Genomic DNA, 24,433 nt, shown 5'->3' on the forward strand with positions numbered 1-24,433 from the left:
TTTTTTCTTCTTCATTGTTCTTCAAAACTCCAACGAGAATATACCCAACCATTTCATACTTACAATGAGAGCCAATGTATCAATCTGCAGCTCTAAGCTTCTGCTATTTGAATATGTGAGTACAGGTATCACCCTCTCCCAGTAAGATTCTGCTATGTGCATACTTGAATGAAGTTATCACCCTATACCTGTTGGTTTCTACTGTGTGAATATGACAGTTTCTGGTCTGTAAATGTGATAGTTTAATCAATCACATTTACAGACCAGAAACTGTCATATTCACAGAGATGTTGAGATATTTGCTCTCTGTCATGCCAGTGATTGACTGAAACTGAGTAAATATAAGATTAGAAACAACAAACTGGCAGTTACAGAATGAAAGACTGAGTCACTTGCAAAACAATAAATTGTAAAGATATAATGCAACTGTTGTGGTTCTGTTTGCCGAGTTCGTATGTGGCGCTTAGACAGTTGACACAGGTTCCCTATTTCCTGGCTTGTCTTAGCGTCTCTCGCCCGTAGGTGTTCAAAGTTTGGGAGAAGATTTGTAGCTTGGGTGCTCGTTGTTGTGGTTCTGTTTGCCGAGGCATATAATACAATTATTGATTAGCAACTGGCATAAACAATGTAACATCAGCAGTGACATTGTTACTGACAATATCTGCAATGTACAAAGTATTATCCTTTATCAAAATGCTGCAGTTATAAATACAAACTCAGCTTCAATTTGCAGAAGCTGATATTCATAGGGTATGGGAGTGGAGGATAGTGAAGCATACCCGAGTCTGTTCAAAGTGGTACCTGGTACTTTCAAAATTGACACCGACAGAGTAAAGCAACAAGGTACACTTCAGAAGGTTTGAGTTGCAGACCAGTAGCATACTGACATGTTAAGACTGTGAAATACAGTTTACAAAAATACATCCCAGAAACAGTCAGGCACAGATTGGAGTTGAGAGTTATCAAGCACATCGACCTGGACCCAATATACCAGCCACTGCAGCGGACAGCTGGAACTGACAACCGGAAGCGGCAGATTCAAACCACTATAAATGCCAGAGAAAAGATCACAGAAGCACTTCACAGGAGGTTCCCAAGCACTGAGGATGTCACCTAGACAGGGGATGAAATGTCTGCAACACAATTTCCCAGCTCAGCGAACTGAACTACAACAGCCAGTGAAAACTCTGGCAACTGAATTATTGCTGGACATATATCCTGGGATTTTTCCTGATTGTGTGGTGACAAAGTCACCAGTTGAAACAGGAGAGACCAAAGAGTACAGATAAGAAAGTTGAAGTGAAATTAGCAGAGACCCTGTTTGGTTAGATGGTTGAAACAAACTGGGAAGACATAGCTGAGATAAATTAAGCACGTTACAGCAGAGAGATGAAAATTTAAAGCAATTGTACCAAAAGGCCAACACAGAAAAAGAATCTGAATATATCCCTGCGTATTATTATCTTAAAAATGATGTCTTAATGAGGAAATGGAGACCATCACATATTCAGGCTGATGAGAAATGGGCAGAAGTTTATGAAGTTGTATTGCCAGTGGGTTTTCGAGGGAGGTGTTGTGAGTAGTGCATGAGCTACCACTAGGAGGTCATTTAGGAGTGAGACTTTGTTTGGAAATCACATTAGTTAATTGTCATCTCCGTCAGTGATGACTATTCAGTAAAAGATTGATGCTGTCCGCAGTCACAGATAAACTCCATGTAAACGTGCTTCATCTGGGTTAGAGGATTTGAGTTAGCGGTAGAATGGGCAGCACGGTAGCTCGCGCTGCTGCCTCACAGCGAGAGACCTGGGTTCAATTCCCGCCTCAAGCGACTGACTGTGTGGAGTTTGCACATTCTCCCTGTGCCTGCGTGAGTTTCCTCTGGGTGCTCAGGTTTCCTCCCACAGTCCAAACATGGTGAATTGGCCAAACTAAAATTGCCCATAGTGTTAGGCGAAGGGATAAATGTAGCTGAATGGGTCTGGGTGGGTTGTGCTTCGGCGGGTCGGTGTGGACTTGTTGGACTGAAGGACCTGTTTCCACACTGTAACTAAACTAATCTAAGCTGAATAGGCTGGAGCTGTTTCCCCTGGAGAGGGACCTTTATAGAGGTTCATTAAATCATGAACAGCATGGATAAGTGATGGAGGCTGGTACAACTACAACATTTAAAAGGCACCTGAATGGGTATGTGAATAAGAAGGGTTTAGAGGGATAGGGGCCACGTGCTGGGAAATGGGACTAGATTGGGTAAGGATATCTGATCGGCATAGACAATTGGACCGAAGGGTCTGTTTCCGTGCTGTACACCTCTATGACGCGATGGCTGTGAATAATAACACTGATTGGAAATGGGGGTGATGTGCACTGAGAATGGAGAGAGAGAAACTGTGGATGAGCACAGTTTCCCTCCATCTCTGTACTTAGCAGCTACCTCACGGATGGTTGTTGAAACTATGTAACAGTATAATCTATTTGTTTATCTTCATTTTAATTTTGAAAATGTTCTTATTAAATGCAGATTTTAATGCTGTTCCTGAATGTCTATTTTGGATGAGGATTCAGTTTACCTATCTTCAAAACTGGTGTAAATGTCAATGGGCTACATCCCTGCTGTTTCCTCGAGGCAGCTGGTCACACTTCGCTTCGAACTGAGGAAGTATCACAGTGTCTGTGAAAGTGATTGTTTAATTATCAATCTGTCCGTGTCAATTTCAGCATTGTTAAAATGTGAACATTGTTATCAATATACCTTCCATCTTCTGCCAAGTGAACATGTGGGGTCTGTATTGAAATGTACCTTTTGCTTTCTGCGGCATGAATGCATGAGTGCGGTTGTCAATCTTTCCCTGTCAATTTCTGCTATGTGAATGTATGGTTTTGTTATTCATCTGTACTGATGAAAGGCTTTTAGCCAACCATGCTTCATTATCTGTGTGCTGTTTGCATATTCTGCCCGTGTCTCCATGGGTTTCCTCTGGGTGCTCTTGTTTTTCTGCATGGTCCAAACATGTGCAGGTTTGCTGGATTAGCCATGGTATTATTCAAGGATTAGTGCAGTATTAGTGGGTTATCTATGGTAAATATGAAGTTATGGGGATTTGGTGGGGTCTACATCTGGGTGAGATCTGCTTTAGAGAATTGTTGCAGGGGGATGGGCCAAATGACCTCTATCGCACTGGAGAAATTCAATGTAAGACCATAAGACCATAAGACATAGGAGTGGAAGTAAGGCCATTCGGCCCATCGAGTCCACTCCGCCATTCAATCATGGCTGATGCGCATTTCAGCTCCACTTGCCAGCATTCTCCCCGTAGCCCTTAATTCCTCTAGACAACAAGAACCTATCAATCTCGGCCTTGAAGACATTTAGCGTCCCGGCTTCCACTGCACTCCGTGGCAATGAATTCCACAGGCCCACCACTCTCTGGCTGAAGAAATGTCTCCGCATTTCCGTTCTGAAATGACCCCCTCTAATTCTAGGGCTGTGTCCACGGGTCCTAGTCTCCTCGCCTAACAGAAACAATTTTCTAGCATCCACCTTTTCAAAGCCATGTATTATTTTGTACGTCTCTATTAGATCTCCCCTTAATCTTCTAAACTCCAACGAATACAATCCCAGTATCCTCAGCCGTTCCTCATATGCTAGACCTGTCATTCCAGGGATCATCCGTGTGAATCTCCGCTGGACACGTTCCAGTGCCAGTATGTCCTTCCTGAGGTGTGGGGACCAAAACTGGACACAGTACTCCAAATGGGGCCTAACCAGAGCTTTATAAAGTCTTAGTAGTACATCTCTGCTTTTATATTCCAACCCTCTTGAGATAAGAGACAACATTGCATTCGCTTTCTTAATCACAGACTCAACCTGCATGTTTACCTTTAGAGAATCCTCGACTAGCACTCCCAGATCCCTTTGTGCTTTGGCTTTATTAAGTTTCTCACCATTTAGAAAGTAGTCCATTCCTATATTCTTTTTGCCAAAGTGCAAGACCTCGCACTTGCTCACGTTAAATTCCATCAGCCATTTCCTGGACCACTCTCCCAACCTGTCTAGATCCTTCTGTAGCCTCCCCACTTCCTCAGTACTACCTGCCTGTCTACCTAACTTTGTATCATCGGCAAACTTCGCTAGAATGCCCCCGGTTCCCTCATCCAAATCATTAATATATAATGCGAACAGCTGTGGCCCCAGCACCGAACCCTGCGGGACACCGCTCGTCACCGGCTGCCATTCTGAAAAAGAACCTTTTATCCCAACTCTCTGCCTTCTGTTAGATAGCCAATCCTCAATCCATCCCAGCAGCTCACCTCGAACACCATGGGCCCTCACCTTGCTCAGCAGTCTCCCGTGTGGCACCTTATCAAAGGCCTTTTGAAAGTCCAGATAGACCACATCCACTGGGTTCCCCTGGTCTAACCTACTTGTTACCTCTTCAAAAAATTCCAACAGGTTTGTCAGGCATGACCTCCCTTTACTAAATCCATGTTGACTTGTTCTAATCAGACTCTGCTCTTCCAAGAATTTAGAAACCTCATCCTTAATGATGGATTCTAGAATTTTACCAACAACCGAGGTTAAGCTGATTGGCCTATAATTTTCCATCTTTTGCCTTGATCCTTTCTTGAACAAGGGGGTTACTACAGCCATCTTCCAATCGTCTGGGACCTTTCCTGACTCCAGTGACTCTTGAAAGATCTCAAGAGTCTTTAAATTAAAATGAGCCTTTTTATACAGTCAGTCTCTGACTGTATAGAGCAGTTTGGACAATTTCCACAACTTTTATTCTATGGTATGGTTTATGATTGCAAGTCATATTCTGAATGTGCATTTTGAAATTATTGTTCACATGTTTATAACAAGATCACTTGAGAGCTTTCTCTTTCTGTATCCAACAAGTTCTGGGGATCTGTCTGAGTGTGTACCTTTATATGTCAATATTTGATTTCCCTTTTGACCACTTGAAAACAAAGTATTTATTCAGTCATTTTGTAAGAGATGTGTTCTGTTTTCATTTTGTGGAAATGAATTAAATTGCAATATTTGTTTCAATCTGACACTTGGCCTGCTATCTAATTCTTCCAGTTTGGACAAACAGAATTGATGCATGAATTACATACAGTCATAGAGTCAGACAGCAAGTTTAAACCATGGTGAGATAATTGGATGAATACTTAATCTGAATGTTTATTTACTTCTTTCCCTACTTAACTGGACTACATAGTGAAGATGCAATAGGGGGTTCAGTATTTCTGAATAAACAAGTGGAATTTACTTTTTGACCAATGTGATACCATGCATTTAAATTTGATTAGACGTTTACTTGTACACTGGCACTGACATATTTCACTCTTACCCTGTCCTGTTTAACTTCATTAATGAAATGCTAGCTCTCCCAACCATATGACCCTTGTGGGCATGATTTTTCTATTTTTGCTGGTGGACCTACTAACCTGACAGTATTTCTGTGCTTTGCAAGTTATTCTATACACTGTGTATTGGCACTATCTCATTCTTTGTTGCGTCCAGAAATCAGTTTTTTTCACACCCTTCATTCCACGAATAATGACAACACCTGGCACAGTCAGCAACTATTTGCTCTGCTCTTCCATTCACTTGTGCGGCTTGAGTACTTGGGAATTACTATCTACCTGTCAGTCTGTGCTATTCAATGGGACTGGTCCTTCAAAACTCTGCTCAGATGAGACACGCTGCCACAGAGTAGAGCCACGTTGTCTAGTGAAGACCTTAGAAACTAAACTTTAATGTTGACTACTCAGGCTGTTCTCCATTGTGTATTCACACTGATCTTATATATAAAAAAGATTTTTGAAAGGAACAGTTGTGACACAGGGAGAATGCCCATACTCACTTGACCCTGCTTCAGTCCTCCTACACTGTTACTGAGCAGTTTAAATGTTTGCTGTAAAGTGGACAGCCAGTTAGTAAGAGTGGGACAGGACAGCGTTCTCAGTTCATGTTTCCTGAAGTGAATGGGAAAGATCTTATTTTCTGTAATTGTTTGTATCTGTAGGATTCACAGACAAGTAAAACTGTAACACATTGCCACAGAAACAAGTCTGTGCTGTTCTTAAAAGTCAAGGTGGGAAAAGCAATACACTTTTCCAATTCTTATTGTGCGGAATCTAACTGGGAGTCGTGGTATCAAGGTCTGGCCTTCAGAGTGTCATACAGTCGTACAGCACAGAAACAGGTCCTTTAGTCCAAGTTGTTAGTGCTGACCAGAGATCCTAATCTGACCAAGTCCCATTTGCCAGCTTTTGGTCTGCCTCCCTCTAAACTCTTCCTATTCATGTACCGATTCAGGTGCCTACAAAAGATTGTAATTGTACCCACCACCTCCACTTCCTCTGGTAGCTCATTCCATACAAGCACCACCCTCTGCAATGATAAAGTAACCCCACCAGTGCTTTTTAAACTTTTTCACTCTCACCTTAAACCTATGCCCTCTACTTTTGGACTCCCCAACATTAGAAAAAAGACCTTGCATATTCACCCTCTTAAGGTCACTCATGATTTTATTAACCTCAATAAGGTCATACCTCAGCCTCAGACAGTTCGGGGGAAAAAGCAACAGCCTATTTGGCCTTTCCCCATAACTCAAACCGTTCAGTCCTGGCAACGAAATATACTGATGGGAGTAGTGCAGTTGCTGTAGTTTACATGGACTACAGTAAGGCCTCTGTAGGAGCATAATCCCTGACCAGAGATGAAAGACTCAGGAGCAAGGCAGGATTCAGGCAAGTGGTAGGTGTTTATTCAAGAGGAAACTGGTTAATGCAGGGAGAGGGCCAAAGGATCTTCCCCGGAGACTGGGCCTCAGAAGAGAGATCCATGGCACACTCTGCTTTTACAATTTAAAAAAGCAGTATCTTTTGTAACTTTCTGTAAATAATCACACACAACGTGATTAATATGTTCCTCCCTCTTACTTTGCATACCCTATCCTATGAGACACCTAATCAATGATGGGCATCCATTGGACAGCTCCAGGTTCACATGATCTCAAGGTGATTAGCAGATGCTGTAATCGCTCAGCCTTGGGATTTTTATATGTCTCCTATTTGTTCATATTCCAGAGTTACTTGCTATACTCCTTCGGGTTTCTGTCAGTCTAGCTTATCTTGAGGGACATCCTGAATGCTATTATTCATTGTATTTAATTTTAATCAAATTCTATTGTTCCTCTTACATGCCCCAAAGTCCTTATTATACATGAAAAAAAACAGAAAACAGTAATTGTGCATTACTTGTTATAAATTAGTAATTTTAATTTCTCTTATAAAGTTAGTTAAAATGTGTAAAGTCACACAGTTACAAAACTGAGTAGTATAAGATAACTTTAGCTGTTGCCCCCTCAGTTGTTTTAGGGGATTAATGGGCTGTATCGAAGATCTGGTGCCTGTTCATTTACTGGCACAATTCCCTTTCATTTAATGTGGCTGGAGTTACTCATTCATCAGACCTTAGGTCTGCTAGTCAGAACTGTTTCGAATGGGAACAGGCTGGGTCCTTTTTACTGTCCTCTGAGTGGCTTGTTCAATGGTATCATCATGTCTTACTGTTTGTGAACAGGTTGATGTGCTTAGTTTCTGCCATTGTCTCTCATGTCCTGCTGTTTAATTCTACTTTCCACTTATCAGCCAGTTTGTGTTAACAGATATGGGCCACTCTATTCTGGCAGGTACAGGCCACCCCAACAGCCTTTGACAAAGTCCCAAATAAAAGACTGGTCTAAGATTGGGTCTTGGAGTCTTAAGCAAACTGGATCTGAAATTAGCTTGCAGGCAAGATGCAAAGTGTGATGGTGATGGGTTGTGTTTGTGATTGGAAGCCTGTGACCAGCGGTGTCCCACAGGGATCAGTGCCGGGACACTTGCTGTTCATTATGTACATTAACGACTTGGATGTGAATGTAGAATGTATAATTACTATATTTATAGATGAGATTTTAGTGTGCAAGCGCAAAATGTGTTGGTGCAGGCTTGGAGGGCAAAGGGCATGTGACTGTGCTGTACTGTTCGTTCTTCTTCGACATGAAAATTGACAGCCCTGTCGACAGTGAGGGGGATAGTCTCAGGCTACAGTGAGAGTATCACCGGCAGAACAATGGCTCTGATATTCCTGATAAGTGTGAGATAATGCATTTTTGGAGGTCTAATAGGGGAAACAATTACACAATGAAGGGTATGTCCCTAGGGAGTACTGAGGAACAAAGGGGCCTTGGTATACAAGTCTATAGAGAAATTGGTGGAGACTGGTACAATTACACCATTTAAAAGGCACTTGGATGGATACAAGAGCAGGAAGTGTTTAGAGGGATATGGGCCACGTGCTGGCAAATGAGACTGGATTAGTTCACGATATCTGGTTGGCATGGATGAGTCCAGCCGAAGTATCTGTTTTGGTGCTGTATAAATCTATGACTATGTGGCTGTGAATAATAAGATTTATTGGAAATGGGGTGATGTGCATGGAGAGAGATAAAAAATTGTAATTCCTTGGTGATATTTGACTCTTTGTTTGAAACGTTCCTTCTGGAAATTGAGCTTAATGTTCATCTAATTCAAACTGCTCTGTGACTGTGGAAAGGATGTTCTTTAGTCTGACAATGATAACCTACCTGCTGTTTGTTATAAAAAACTGATCACACTTGGTTTTGCCCCGAGGGAACGTGTCGTGGTCCTTCAAGTATTTGTCTGGAGGAAGACAGAAGAGATACCTCCTGTAAATCAACATTACGTTTGACAGTATCAAACCTTTGAATGCACCATTCATTTAATAATCATTTGGATGTTTTTCTTTCAAACCGGCAAGTCCAATAGAACCACAGGTCTGATTCTATTCTTGGCCTGAGCTGCTCTTTGTCTGGTGATTGTAATAAAAATATCTTTACCAATTCACTGAGAACCAGATACAAACCAACACCTCCACAGCTCCACAATAGGGCTACCCAATACAAGTGTGTATCTGGATTTGAGAGTTTCCTTATCAATCCATACCGGTCAGTTCCAGCGAGGTGAATGTGGGAGTACTGCTGTCAACCTGTATCTGTCAGTATAAGCTGTGCAAATGTGTGAGTGCATGCCGTTATCAGTCTGTCCTTGTCACACCATGGTAAATATATTTACATTTTGACACTGCAGAGACTGACAGGGACAGATTAATAACTACACTCTCACATTCACACAGCATAAACTGACAGGTATAGATTGATAACTAAATTCATAGATCCACATAGAATAAACTTACAGGTACTGGTTGTTAGTACATTTTATATAAATAAAATCAGTCCCTATGTGTTTCACTGATGGACACATGAGAGTTTAGTCATCAATATGTACCTATCAGTTTCTGCCCTGTGAATGTGTGAGTTTGCATACCAATCTGTCCTGAACAGTTTCTACTGTGTATCTGTATGTGTAGTTATCAACCTGAACCTGTCAGTATCAGCTATGAGAATGCGAGTGTCATTATCAGTATCTACCTGTCAGTTTTTGCTGTATGAATATTAAGTGCAGTCATCCAATTGTACCCATCAGTTTCTTCTGTGTGAATGTAGATATTGATCTCTATTTGTCTGCTTTAGCTATACCAATGTGTGAATGCAGTTATCAAACAGTACCTGTCAGGTTTTGCTATTTGACACCAGAGTGTCTTTGTCAAACTGTTTCCACCATGTCAATTTGAGAGAGTCGATACCAACCTGTCCCTGTCGGATTATTTCTTGTCAATATGTGAATACAGTTATTGATCAGTACCCATCAGATTTCTGCTGTGAATATTGGTGTTTTAATCAAACTGTCGTGGTCAGTTTCAGCGATGTGAATGTGGGAGTACAGTTATCATTCGCTACCTGTCAATTTCTTCTTTGTCAAAGTGAGTGTAACTCAATCTGAACCTTTCAGACTCTGCTGCGTGAATACATAAATATAGTTATCAATCTGCAGCTGTCAGTTTCTGCTTGGTGAATATGTTTATGTAATTGACAATCTATCCCTGCTATGTGAATGTGAGAGCTGAGTTTTCATCTGTTACTATCAGCTTCTGCTTTGTGAATGTGAGAGTTTAGTGATCAATCTTTCCCCGTCAGGCTCTGTAATTCCAGTGTTTTGAGTGTATTGATTCATCTTTTCCTGTCCGTTTGTGTGACTGTAGTTATCAGCCTGTACCCCTCAGATTCTGCAATATGAACATAAGACTGCAGTTATTAATTTAATTTGATCATAGTTATCACATGTCCTAAGATAAATTGAAAAGTATTGTTTTGTGCACCTTACAGATCATTTCATCCAAAGTCCATCAAGGTAATAGAACAGAATCCAGAATACAGTGTTAAAGCTGCAGAAAAGGTGCTGACAGAGAATAGCATCAAAATTTAGAGATCCATTCAAAAGTCTAATAGTAGCTGAGAAGCAGTTGTTGAATCTGTTGGATGGTGTATTCAAACTTCTGTATTTTCTACCCGACAGACCAGGGTGGAGGAGCGTATAACTGGGGTTGGATGTGTCTTTCATGTTGTTGGTTGCTTTCCCGAGACAGGGGGAAGTGGAAATGGAGCCTTTGGATGGAAGGCTGCTTTCAGTGATGGACTGGGCTAAGTCACAACTCTCTGTAGTTTCTTATGGTCTTGGGCAGAACAGAAGCCATACTACGCTGTGACACATCCAAATAGGATGCTTTCTGTGGTGCATCTATAAGAGTTTGCAAGAGTCTTTATGGACATGCTGAATTCCCTTAGCCATCTGAGGAAATCAGCTTGGTGAATGTCAGAGAGATGTACAGCACTGAAACAGACCCTTTGGTCCAACTTGTCCATGCCAACTAGATATCCCAACCCAATCCAGTCCCACCTGGCAGCACCCAGCCCATATCCCTCCAAATACTTCCTATTCATATACCTATCTCGATGCCTTTTAAATGCTGCAATTGTACTAGCCTCCACCACTTCGTCCTAGCAGGTCATTCCATACAAGTACCACCCTCTGCATGAAAACGTGCCCCTTAGGTCTCTTCTATTTTTTTTCCCTCTCACCCTAAACCTATACCCTCTCATTCTAGACTCCCCCAGCCCAGGGAAAAGACTTTGTCTATTTATCCGATCCATGCCTCTCATGATTTTATAAACCTCTATAATGTCATCCCTCAGCCTCCGATGCTCCAGGGAAAACAGCCCTAGCCTATTCACCCTCTCCCAATAGCTCAAACCCTCCAAAACTGGCAACATCCTTGTAAATCTTTTCTGAACCCTTTCAAGATTCTCAATATCATTCCTATAGGATGGAGACCAGAATTGCATGCAATATTCCAACAGTGGCCTAACCAATGTCATGTACAGCTACAAGGTGACCTCCCAACGACTGTACTCAATCCTGAATGTGTTTGGGTAATTGTCAATCTAAGTCTGCCAGGTTCTGCTATGTGAGTATGAGAATTTACTTTTTAATAGTCCCTTTCAGTTTTTGCTTCATGAATGTTTTGTTTAGATAAGAACCCTTCCCTGTCAGGCTCTGTAATGTAAATGTGAGAGCTTTTATCAATGTTTGCATGACAGAATTTCTTTTGTGAGCATGTGAATGTGGTTATCAATTTCCTCTGATAGCTTCTGCTCTGTGAATATGAAAATGTAGTTATTAATTGCTAAATGAAAACCAAATGAACTGTAGATGCTGGAAATCAGAAACTAAAACAAATTGCTGGAAAATCTCAGCAGGTCGGATGGAGTCTGTGGACAGAAATCAGAGTTAAAATTTCCAGGCTAGTAACCCTTCCTGTGAAGAGATGGTAGTCAGGAAAATATTAGACTTTCTGCAGAAGATAAGGCGTGTTGAAGGGTAAGGGAGTAAATGGTGGATAGATATAGAATCCAAAGAGAGGGAAGAACAGTTGGACAGATAAATTAGTGGATCACAGTCAGATGCGGATGATAATAGATATTAATAGAGACTGTTAGTGAGTTTTGGTGTACAATAGAAGACCCAATGATAACACTGCGTGGTGTGAGGGGTTTTGGGTAATGATACTGGAGAGCTCTAGCTCTAAAGATGTAGAATTCAATATTGAGTCCAGAAGGCTGTCGAGTTCCCAAGCAGAAAATGAGGTGCTGTTCTTCCAGCTTGCACTGAACTTTGCTGGATCACTGCAGCAAGCCTGAGAAAGAGATGTTGGCCAGGGAACTAGGTGGTGTGTTGAAGTGGCATACAACTAGAAGCTGAGGGACATTTTTTTCTGGACAGAATGTAGGTGTTCTGCAGTGGACACCCAAATCTAAACTTGCCCCAGCATAGAGAAGACCAAATGGTAGCGAGGAAAATGCACACAGTCAGTTCTGAGGAGGGGTCACTAGACCTCAAATATTAAGTCTGATTTCCCTCCACCAATGCTGCCAAACCTGTGGATTTTCCAGCAATTTTTGTTATTAATTTCTACCTATCAGTTTCTGTGCTGTAAACAGGAGTGTCATTATCAAACTGTACATGTCAACGTATGTGAGTTGAAACGGAGTGTTATTAATCTGTTCTAATAAATTTTGATGATGAGAATGTAGTTATCAGTCTTCCTCGGAGATGTCCTGCCATGTGCACATGTGTACGATTGACCAATCTGTCCCTGTTATATTCTGCTCTGGGTACCTCAGGATGGAGTTATGAATCTGTATCTGTCAGCATCTTATTTATAAATGTGTAAATGTATTAACCAGACTGTATCTGCCAGTGTTTGCTAAGTGAATGTGTTAGTTTAGTTGTGTATGTAAGTGTGTGTGTGTGTGTGTGTGTATATATAAATATATATATATATATATATATTACACACACATATATATATATATATATTATAATTCTCTCCCTTTCAGTTTCTGAAGCAAATACCTGGGCCTAAATTTTATTCTTTTTTCCCTTTGAATGTGAGTGTGGATAAAGTGTGTTTATCGTATTTCACAGTGGTTGAGTGTCATCTAAATTGAAACATGTCACTTTTTAAAAATTATTTAAACTTCTGCTATTTGACACAAATGAGGTTTTATCCATTTCCACTGGAGTCAGCTTCTGTCAGTGAAAGTGGATGTGATTCTATATCTGCTAATATTTACCCTTGTACATGTAATTGGATGAGTCAATGGAATCAGATCATTACTATTTAAAACAGTGCAGAAGGAAAGAAAAAGCTAGAATTGAAAGGTTTGCCAAGCTGCTCCTTTATTTTAATGATCAAGAGTTGCTTGTTCAGTAAATTGAATTTGACTGTTTAAATATTCTTCACTAATAGTGGAAAATAAAAGCCTATATTCTTTAGTTTTAGAGCCTATAGGATTCATGGACAAGTGAACATGCAACACATTACAGCAGAAAAGCTTTTCTTCAGAATCAAGGGGAGAAAAGCAATAGACTTTTGTAATTCCTATAGTGCAGAGTCTAACCAGGAACACTGGGGATATCAAGGTCTGGTTTTCAGGATGCTATCACTTTTTGCATTGTGACACATTTTACCAATGAATTAATGATCAGTATTAACCGAATCAATTTGCAACTAAGTGAACATTTCAACTGCATTGCAGCTGACTGAAGACAATGCCCCTTGTGCAGAAAAGAGAATCGGCCAATTCTATTTTATTTACCAATCTGGACAGGATCTGGTGCAAACCATTAGCAGTATTGTTGTTGCTCTCTGGTAGGGCAGGGGAAAACAAAAGATCTTTTATTTTCCACTATTAGTGAAGAATATTTAAACAGTCAAATTCAATTTACTGAACAAGCAACTCTTGGTCATTAAAATAAAGGAGCAGCTTGACAAACCTATCAATTCTAGCTTTTTCTTTCCTTCTGCACTGTTTTAAATAGTAATGATCTGATTCCATTGACTCATTGATAAAACCATATCCTGATTCCTTGATTTTTTTTTGTAGTTTAAGGAAGAAATAGTCAAGATGAATGCAGGGTTCTTCATAGATTTCTTGAAATAAATTTTGAAAGACACACAGAACAAGAAAAACGTTCTTCCTGGACTGAAATAAAACTCCTAAAAATGATGCAATGGAGAATGGCGTTATGACACAGATGGGGATGTCAACTTCTCTGCTCCCATGAAAGATCTATGGAAATGGAATACTCATTGACTTAACAATTCTTATCCCTTTCAATCAACTGTGTTGTTATAGACTCTTTTTGATCAGTGCAGATTTAATAATTTGAATAGATATATTCTGTCCTGTCAAATCTTTGACTTGAGATCTGAGAGTAGAAAGCAGTTTGATGCAATGTTTTCTGCTAGTTGCAGTGTACATGGATCTTCATCACTGTTAGATGTAGTAATTTGTATTTCAGGATGGTGTACGAATTTGCAACTATTGTAAATCAGTCAGTAACTCAGAGATAGAATGGTGTGTGCGTGTGTGCAAGCACACATATGGGGGTGGTTGTGGCTGTGTACACACATGATGAGAACTCTCTCGACATCAGGCTTTGGCCCAGAGATTCATTTGGAATTTACATAGTTTAATTGTATGTCTTTTCCAGGTGGGCAGCACGGTGGCACAGTGGTTGTGGGTGGCACGATGGCACAGTGGTTAGCACTGCTGCCTCACAGCGCCAGAGACCCGGATTCAATTCTCGCCTCAGGCGATTGACTGTGTGGAGTTTGCATTTTCTCCCCGTATCTGCGTGGGTTTCCTCCGGGTGCTCCGGTTTCCTCCCACAGTCCAAAAAACAAATGTGCAGGTCAGGTGAATTGGCCATGCTAAATTGCCCGTAGTGTTAGCTGTCGGGGAATGGGTCTGGGTGGGTGCGCTTCGGCGGGTCAGTGTGGACTTGTTGGGCCGAAGGGCCTGTTTTCACACTGTAAGTAATCTAATCTAATGATTTATCAAAAATGTAATTTTGACTTTCTCAGTTACTGAAAATATCAAAGTTTCCTTCTGCATCTGAACTCAATATCTTCTTCATCTATTCCTGTTGTAACAATGTGACAGCATGACTTGTTTGTTCACCTTGATTGTAACTTTAAAATTGCCTTTACTATATGTGGACTAATGTAATTCCTGAATGTATATTTCATATGAGGATACAACCTATCCCTCTTCTTATGTTGCAAATGATAATTAGCTATGCATAGGAATTTATTGGAACTGAGCTTTTGAGCATTGAGTATAAAGAGAAATTTTTAAAAATATTTCATCAGTTAAAAATATTTCATCATTCTTGGATTGAATGCATACTTCTGGAAATTGAGCTCAATGCGTGTCTGACTCAATCCATTCTGACAACTGTAACATACCTGTTGTTTGGTAGAAGCAGATGGTCATACTTGGCTTTGTACTGAGGAAATATTACATCATCTTGGCCCATCAAACATTTGCCTGGAGGAAGAAAATAGATATCATTTCTAAGTAGAAAGACATCAACTGATCAACACAACATTCAGGTCATGATCATGATACATCTGTTTTTAAACAAAGCAAGGACTGATTACGAAGCAAAACTGATCTGCTCCCAATCTTTTTCTGTTTTCGAATGATTACACAGTTCAATATTCAGCTCCAAAAATAAAACAATAACTGTTGAAGGAAGAACTGTGGGTGGCACACTGCTGCCACACAGCACCAAAGACCCGGGTTCAATTCCCGCCTCAGGCGACTCTCTGTGTGGAGTTTGCACATTCTCCCCGTGTCTGCGTGGATTTCCTCCCACAATCCAAAAATGTGCAGGTTAGATGAATTGGCCATGGTGAAGGGGTAAATATAAGGGAATGGGTCTGGGTGGGTGGCGGTTCGGTGTGGACTTGTTGGGCCGAAGGGCCTGTTTCCACACTAAGTAATCTAATCTAATGAACAACAGGCACTTTGATCACATTTAGATCATTCTCTTTATTTCCCAACAATTCAACGTCTATTCGCAATAAACAGAAGCCAGCAATGAATTCCCATCACTGTTGAGGGGATTAAGAACCACAAGAATGTCCCACAGCAGCTTCTTCCCACTCTGTCCCCCTCAGCAGGCCCACACACAGCCCGAGAAAGGCCTCTCTCTTCCCCCCAGCCCGCTCACTCCAAGTTCCGGGACCAGTTCCTGCTCCGCTCGGCCTCTTACAAACAGCCCCCGGTTCTCCCTGAACTCACCCCGAATCAATCCCGGTCTCGGAGCCCCCTCTGTGTCCCAGACTCCCATCCCGATGTGCTGTTGGAAGGAGCCTGCTGTTCCCTCCCTTCCCTGGGCGCTGATCTCTCCATTGCGGTCTGTTTCAAACAAACCTCTTGCACTCACTGAGTAAATGCTCCTCAATGGCAGCGCTGGGGGAGGGCCTCACGCATGCGCTCCTTTCGTCAGGAACAGTCAGCACTGGAGGAGGGACTGCATCGCGCACGCGCCACTTTTCCCAATGATTCCCAGAAACAACATCGATTGGTCATTTCCCCGATTCCATTTTCTCCCAGTTTGACCAAAGGAACTGGGGCTGTAGGGGAAAGGGCAGAGAAGGTTTCAAGCTGGGACATTGTCCCTTTATGAAGTTCCAATGGTGCTCATCCCCGGGTCATGTTAATAACTCCTCCCTCCGGCTCTCTCACAATCTGATCAGGGGGCGGAGAAACTGGAGGCCACTCGGCCCATGCCCTGTAATCCCCTATTCAATAACATCACGTCTGATCTTATGTTAACTGTGGTATTTAATCCTGCTGACCCTCATCCACAAATATTAATTCCCTTAAGAAAGGAGCATAAGTGGAAAATGGTAACACAAATGAAATAAGTGGAACACTCTTACTAAGGCAGAATGTAACTGTTGGAGAGAGTCTTGCATCACAGTGTTAGTCCCTGTTTCTGGTTCAGGAGGCGTGTGCAAAAAATCAAACCTGGAGCAGGGGTGTGCAATAACGTCTCTGGGCCTCGATTTAGTGTATCGTGGACAACAGATGTTAGTGTCAGGTATGCTGCAGACAGAAACCTTGTAATGTATTGTATGGCACAACGAGAGACCCCAGGTGTTTTTGGTTATTCACTCTGGGGACGTAGACGTCGCTGGCTGAGCTTCGCCTTTAGTCCCCTTTGAGCAGGCGGTGGTGAGCCACCTTCTGGAACAGCTGTTGTCCATGTCCTGCCCACAATGCCATGAGCAGGGAATTCCAGGTTCTTGATCAAGTGACAGTGAAGGAAATGGGATCTATTTTCAAGTGATTATGGTGTGTGGCTTAGAGAGAAACTTGCCCTCTATCAAGGTGATGTCTCCCTACATCAACTACATTTAACTTTTCTGATGGAGGTTACCCTGAGTTTGGAAAGTTTTACAATTTACAAATTATTACTTTTGTAAACTTAACAAAACTTTAGGGTTCTGTGAGATAATATTTCATCCCAAGAATAGGCATACAAATTGGGAAGAAAATAAACAGACATACATAAAGCCTGGGAACAATTTAGAATTCAGGGCAGAGGAGATGACCTGGGGGTTGCAGTGAGAGAGAAACTCACTGAGATCTTTGTAGAGAGAGGGGGAGAACTTCTTCAAGGTAGCATCTTTACAAGAGGATTCACAGTAAGCTTAGAATCAACTTCGTGGACTTCACCAGTTTCCACATTTCCCCTCCCCCCAACTTACACCAGTTCCAACCTGCCAGCTCAGCACCATCCTCATGACCTGTCCTACCTGCCAATCTCCCTTCACATCTATCCACTCCACCCTCCTCTCTGACCTATCACCTTCATCCGCACGTCCATCCATCTATTAAACTCTTAACTACCTTCTCCCCAGCCCCACCCCACTCCCATTTATCTCTCCACCCAGGAGACTCCCAGCCTCATTCCTGATGAAAGGCTTTTGCCCGAAATGTCAATTTTCCTGCTTCTCGGATGCTGCCTGACCTGCTGCGCTTTTCCAGCACCACTCTAATCTTGACTCTGATCTCCAACATCTGCAGTCCTCAATTTCGCCACAATTTAGAATTCAGCAAACGATGAGATAAAAGACATTGATTAAGAAAGAGAAAATAAGGACTGGAGCAAGCTTGCAGATGTTTTGAAAAATAAACTAACTGTTAAAGTATTGATAAATGTGTAAAGGGGAAATGGAAAAAAACATGGGTTGATGACCACAAAGACAGGTCTCTTATGATCAAAAAGAGGCAGTCCATATTAGGGAGCAAAAATAGCTATCCATTCAAATATGTAACTGTTGTTCGCTGATCACAAAGAATGACACAAATGATGCACCAGGAATGTTGGGGAATACAGAGTTCAGTAAGAGGGAAAAACTGAAACAAATAAGTATTGTTTGGAAAATTGTGCTGGGACAATGGATAAGATTCAAGCTGGGAAATAGCAAAGCCTGGTCATCCACATCCCAGAGTACTTAACATAGTGGTCACAGAAATAGAGAATGGTCATGTTCCAAGATTCCATAGACATTGCAATATTTTCCTCAGATTGTGAGTTAGCTAATGTGACCAATCTATTTGAAAAGCAAGGTAGAGATAATCTGGGAATTATAGGCCACTCAGCCTGCAGGAAAAAAATACTTGCAGAATGTCTGTGGGAAAAAAAAGATTGGGACCAAACAAAGTCAGCATGGATTCGAAATGCCTGTTCCTGTATCATAATGTTCTATGTTCTCAGCTTGGCAAATCTGCTGGAGTAGAGGTGATAAACAGATGGTGTCATTTGGATGTTTCTTTTGACAAAATCTCACATAAAACAAAATAAAGAACATGGTGTTGAGATGGATTTTAAAAACTGGTTGGCTGAAAGAAAACATGTAGAGGGAATAAATGGATCATTTTTTCGATGGCAGGTAATGACTAGGAGTCATGGCAAGAATCATGATTAGAATCCTACTCTTCACAATATAGTCACAATGATTTAGAAGGGGAAACTAAATGTAATATTTCCAGACTGACAGATGACATAAAACTAAGTCGGATGGTGAGCTGTGAAAGAAAATGCATTGTGACTGTGTTGAGTCAATGAGCAAAAGCAATCTAACGTGGATAAATGTAAAGTTTTTCGTAAGGTCAGTCAGAGTTGATAAAAATGAAACTGGAAAAGCACAACATCAGAGGAGCAGCAAAGTCAATGTTTTATTTGCAAGTACAAATAAATCACAAACATAGACATAGACAACTGGGGTGAAAAGCATCTATTGAACATTGTGCAAATAGTAAGGGCATTCTTGAAAGGAAGATTAGGAAATCAAAGAGGGGGATACCAGATAGTTTTGGCAGAAAAGGTTAAGCATAATTCAATGAGATTCTACAAGATCATTCAAAGCAAGTTAACAAGGAGGGAGCTAAAGAGAGTAGGGCACCTTAAAGATCGAAGAGGTAGTTGTTGTTGTAATCAGAGCCTTTTCCCCCGAAAGGGAATGCAAACTCAGCAGGCAGGCAGAGCTCAGGCAAGTGGAGGTTTATTCATGCAAAACCCAGTTAAAGCAGGGACAAAGGATCCTCTCCAGAGATCAGCCCTGAAGGGAGATCATGACACATTCTGAATTTATAACGTAAAGCAGTATTTTACAAAATTTGCTGATAACAATCGCATACAACCTGATCATTTTGATCACCCTCATACTTCGTAAACTCAATCCTATAAGACACCGAATCAATGGCAGGCATTCCTTTAACAGGCCTCAGCTTCCCATGACCTCATGGTATTGAACAGACACTATAATCACTCATCTGTGCCATCTTTCTATGCATCCTCCTCATTCACATTCCAAAGTTAATTGCTTCAGGCGTCTTAGGCTGGCTTTATCTGTGAGTCAGTTTGAATTCTGTTATTCATTGTATCGCATGTGCTTTCTTTATGAAATTCTGTTTTTCCTCTTATATTTCCCATTGTCCTAATTATGTGTGTTAAAAATACATTTAGTTTTAACTAGTTGCTATAAGATTTGTAAGAATGCTTTCTGTTATGGTTAGTTAGTCTTAGATCTGTTTTCAAAGACTTCCAGAAGAGATACATGGAACCAAAACATTTATGCCTGTGTGTGAAAGTTAGTAAGTTTTCAGAAGTACCCTCATTTGCCCTGGACAAAATAGATTACTCACAGCCATTAATGACAATGTACCAAGGGGAGACATTTGTCAGCCATTTTGTGGGAGCAGACATGGGCCATTTTGTTACCAGCAGATCCAGTTCACCTCTGCAGTTCTGTTTGAATTTCAGAAGATGCAAGAGGCAGAAAATGAAATTTCACATCAGTTTTTACTGGGAAGCAGGCAAATGAAGTAAAATGAATATTGATGTTTTGAAAAGAGTTCACATTACAGAAGAGGAAATGCTGGAGGTCTTTGAAAACAAAGTTGGATAACCTCAGATTCCTGATCTCGTGTATCCCAGGACATTGTGTGAATAAAGGAGGATATTGTGGTGCCCCTTGCAGAAATATTTGTATCATCTGTAACTATGGTGATGTGCTGGATGATCGGACATTGGGTAATATTTTGCCATTATTTTAAGATGGGATGTAAGGAGAAGCCTGGGAATTATAGACCTGTGAGTCTGACTTGTGTGATGGGTACATTGTTGGAGGTGATTCTGAAAGATTGGATTCAAATGTGTGGTTTGGGAAGGAGAGGGCAAGAAATAATTATGAATTGTCAGGACTGTTTTGTAGAAGGAAATTATATTTCCCAAAGTTGATTGAGATTGTAGAGGGAGTATCCAAGAAGATTGAGGGCACATTGGTAAACGTTATTGACTTGAAGTTTGGTAAGCCTTTTACAAGTTTCTGCATGGTAGACTAAATAGCAAGGTTAGATTAAATGGGATTCAGGTTGAGTGTGCCTGGGATTCAGATTGACTGTGCCATATGAATATAAAATTGGCATAACAGCAGGAGATGGAGAGGAGGTGGACAATTGCTTATTAGACTGGATGCAAGTTACCAATGATGTTCCACCCCAATCGGTGCTGAGTCCACTTTTGTTTGTTTTTTCTGTAAATAATTTAGATGAAAATACAGAAGGCATGGTTAGTAATTTTGCAGATGACATCAAAATATATAGTGGACAGTGACGGGTCTCTCAGATCAGAAACAAATCTTGATTAAATCAGTCAATGACGTGAGGAATGGCAGATGGAGTTATTGAGGCATTGCATATTTACAAAATAAACAAGGGTAGGACGTATACAATTATAAGCAGGGCCTTGGGTCGTGCTGTTGAACAGAGAGACCGAGTTGGCCAGCTGCATATTTTTGAAGTTTGCTTCACATGCAGACAATGTGGTGAAGAAAACATCTAGCATGTTTGCCTTCATTGCTCAGACCTTTGAGTACAGGAGTTGAAAGGTCGTATTGAGGTTGCATAGGATGTTGATGAGTCCTCTTCTGGATTATCATATTAAGTTCTGATCACCCTGTTATCAAAAGTATACTATTGAGCTGGAAAGGGTTCAGAAAAAGTTTACTAGGGTGTTGATGGAAATGGAAGATTCCATTATATTAGGCTGGGACTTCTGTTCTCTGGAGCCTAAGATCTTGATGGGTGATAGAGTTTTGACAATCATGAAGGCTAAAGGTAAGGAGAATAGTATGTGTCTTTTTCTGTGGTAAGAGACTGCAAGATGATGAGATACTTTTAAAATCTTTTTCCTTTTACTTTAAAAATGTAAGTTTTTTTTTAAACTGCATAGATTGTGTGGAATTAACTTCGAAAGGGGGTGATGCATATGGACACAGTCACAATGTTGAAAAGACATTTAGATAAGTATATCATTGTTAAGATTTTGGAGGATCTGTTTCTGTGCTATTTGACTGACCCTTGCAGTGAGACAGGTGTTCTGGTTTGATCTCCGTTCATTTTGAAAGCTTCGAAACTACAGCAGAAAGTCTCACTCAGAGCACTGTGCAATCAAACAACACCCTCAGTGTATGGACATTTAACTGTAAAATGAATCTAACCGTGGAATTCAAAGATAGGGCAATTCTGTTTGGCAGAGGTGGGTATTGCAGATGCTGGAGATTAGAGAGGTGCTTGAAACGTACAGCAATTCAGGCAACATCTGAGAAGCAGGAAAAACGATGTTTCAGGCAAAAGCCTTTCCTTTTGCCCAAAACGTCGATTTTCCTGCTCCTCGGATGCTGCCTGACCTGCTGTGTTTTTCCAGCACCACACTAATGTTGACTCACTTCTGTTTGCCAGAGATCAAAATCAGGGTCATACCCCACAGGGGCGGGTAGCTCCCGAATTGGTCCCATATTAAACAGCAACTGGAAGAAGCTGAAAAATGACGATTACCTCCATTATCATCTGTCTACGGCGAGGGACAGAGCCCTACACAGGAACTCGTTCGGAAATAAAACACGGAGGGTCAGCGACCATTCGTTATAAACTTACTCGCGCCACTGGGGCAATTCAGCTCTTCCCAAATACAATTCAAGATAACGTGAAACTGCCTGTGGGCGGGAAGTATAGGGACTGAGTGAATCATTTATCAGACAATAATTAAAGTCACGGGACCACAGAAACCTACAAGCAATAAAAATAATGTACTCCGAGCACTGTTAAGATTGCGTGGTATCAATATTCCATGATAAACTTTTCACACTCCTTGTGCTACGGCTCAAACGGTGAACGGCCACAAGGAAAAGTTTATTAGATCACACACAGTAACAGTACAGTATCGTACAAACCGATATCAGTTAAAGGAAGGTAATTCAATCAGACAGACGGGAGTGTTCAGCTCCTTTCACAGATGCTGTGAGCGGCTCTTAAAAGAGCCTTTGGGTTGTCACATTCAAGAATAGTCTCTTCACTTTTTAGCGGCTCCCCCAGCGGCGGTTTTCTTGGGCAGCAGCACGGCCTGGATATTAGGCAGCACCCCGCCCTGAGCGATGGTCACCCCTCCCAGCAACTTGTTGAGCTCCTCGTCGTTGCGCACGGCCAGCTGTAGGTGCCTGGGGATGATGCGGGTCTTCTTGTTGTCCCGGGCCGCGTTGCCGGCCAGCTCCAGGATTTCAGCCGTCAGATACTCCAGCACCGCAGCCAGATAGACCGGCGCTCCGGCACCCACACGCTCAGCATAGTTACCCTTTCTCAGGAGCCTGTGAACACGGCCCACCGGGAACTGCAGGCCAGCCCGGGACGACCGAGACTTCGCCTTGGCGCGACCTTTCCCACCGCCCTTTCCTCTTCCAGACATGACCACAATCTCACAAACACTTTGAGAGAGAATGCTACACTCCGCCCACATTGCGGTCTTTTATACCTTCGGGAGGGATGGTGGGGCGGCCGTTTCTGATTGGTCCCATTGTTCAGCCCCTCCTAATGTTGTTTCAATTCCCAATCAGATATCTGCCTCATTCCCCAATCCGGAGAGGGCACGGGGAGGGGGGCGGAAAGTACCGGCGCCAAAACCATCAACCGCTTATTTCCAATTTGAAAAGCCCGCCAATATGTACCGAAAAGTAGAGAGTTTAAACACAGAAGAATGCACGAATACTCGATCTAATTTACTTCTACGTTAAAACCCATGACCTCGCCTCCTGGAATCTGCCCATTTCTGACCCTGAATGGAATCTTCTGAACATTAAACACAAGCGGAAACAAAAAAGGCGCCAAACCCTGCACTCTGCAACTCATCATTTATTTCACTTTTCAACAGCACCCCGATATACTGAGAAAACATGATTACGTTCTGGGTAAAAACAATGACTGCAGATGCTGAAAACCAAATACTGGATTAGTGGTGCTGGAAGAGCACAGCAGTTCAGGCAGCATCCAACGAGCAGCGAAATCGACGTTTCGGGCAAAAGCCCTTCATCAGGAATAAAGAACCCAGTGCTAAATCTAAACTGGTTGCGCCCCTTGTAGGTTTGTCTACATACTGTGTCAGGAAGCCATCCTGTACACACTGGACAAAAACTGACCCATCTATAGTACTCATACTGTAGTGATCCCAGTCAATATTTGGATAGTTGAAGTCCCCCATGACAACTACCCTGCCTCTCTCACTCCTATCGAGAATCATCTTTGCTATCTTTTCCTCTACATCTCTGGGACTATTTGGAGGACTATAGAAAACTCCCAGCATGGTGACTTCTCCTTTCCTGTTTCTAACCTCAGCCCATACTACCTCAGTTAACGAGTCCCCAAACATTTTTTCTACAACTGTAATATTGTCCCTGATCAACAATGCCACACCTCCCCCTCTTTTACCATCTTCTCTGTTCTTACTGAAACATCTGAATCCCGGAACCTGCAACAGCCATTCCTGTCTGTGTTCTATCCATGTCTCCATAATGGCCACAACATCGAAGTCCCAGGTACCAACCCCTGCTGCCAGTTCACCCACTTTATTTCGGATGCTCCTCACATTGAAGTACACACACTTCAAACCAGGTTCTCACTTGCCAGTGTCAGATACTTGATTTTGGAACTCCCTACTCTCATCCTCTTCTGGATCTGTCCTACAATTTTGGTTCCCA

General features: G+C 41.8%; 1 protein-coding gene and 1 long non-coding RNA gene across 2 annotated transcripts; both read right to left on the bottom strand.

The window, feature by feature from the left end:
- Window positions 1-365: 365 nt before the first annotated feature.
- LOC140470964 (uncharacterized) lies at window positions 366-16,339 on the bottom strand. Its single transcript, XR_011956813.1, has 4 exons — window positions 16,134-16,339; window positions 15,293-15,374; window positions 8,646-8,721; window positions 366-574 (listed from the first exon to the last, which is right to left on the bottom strand). It is a non-coding gene; the product is annotated as an uncharacterized lncRNA (long non-coding RNA).
- Window positions 16,340-22,582: 6,243 nt separating this feature from the next.
- LOC140470827 (histone H2A-like) lies at window positions 22,583-23,199 on the bottom strand. The gene has a single exon (XM_072566809.1). It carries the CDS (start codon window positions 23,197-23,199, stop codon window positions 22,759-22,761), a length of 441 nt encoding a protein of 146 aa, XP_072422910.1. The 3' UTR covers window positions 22,583-22,758.
- Between the last annotated feature and the right edge of the window lie 1,234 nt (window positions 23,200-24,433).

This window comes from Chiloscyllium punctatum, chromosome 52, assembly GCF_047496795.1.
Source record: "Chiloscyllium punctatum isolate Juve2018m chromosome 52, sChiPun1.3, whole genome shotgun sequence".
In the NCBI taxonomy this organism is placed as follows: domain Eukaryota; kingdom Metazoa; phylum Chordata; class Chondrichthyes; order Orectolobiformes; family Hemiscylliidae; genus Chiloscyllium; species Chiloscyllium punctatum.

Coding starts and splice junctions, on each gene's coding strand:
- LOC140470827 (XM_072566809.1), bottom strand. CDS start 23,199: ATGTGGGCGGAGTGTAGCATTCTCTCTCAAAGTGTTTGTGAGATTGTG.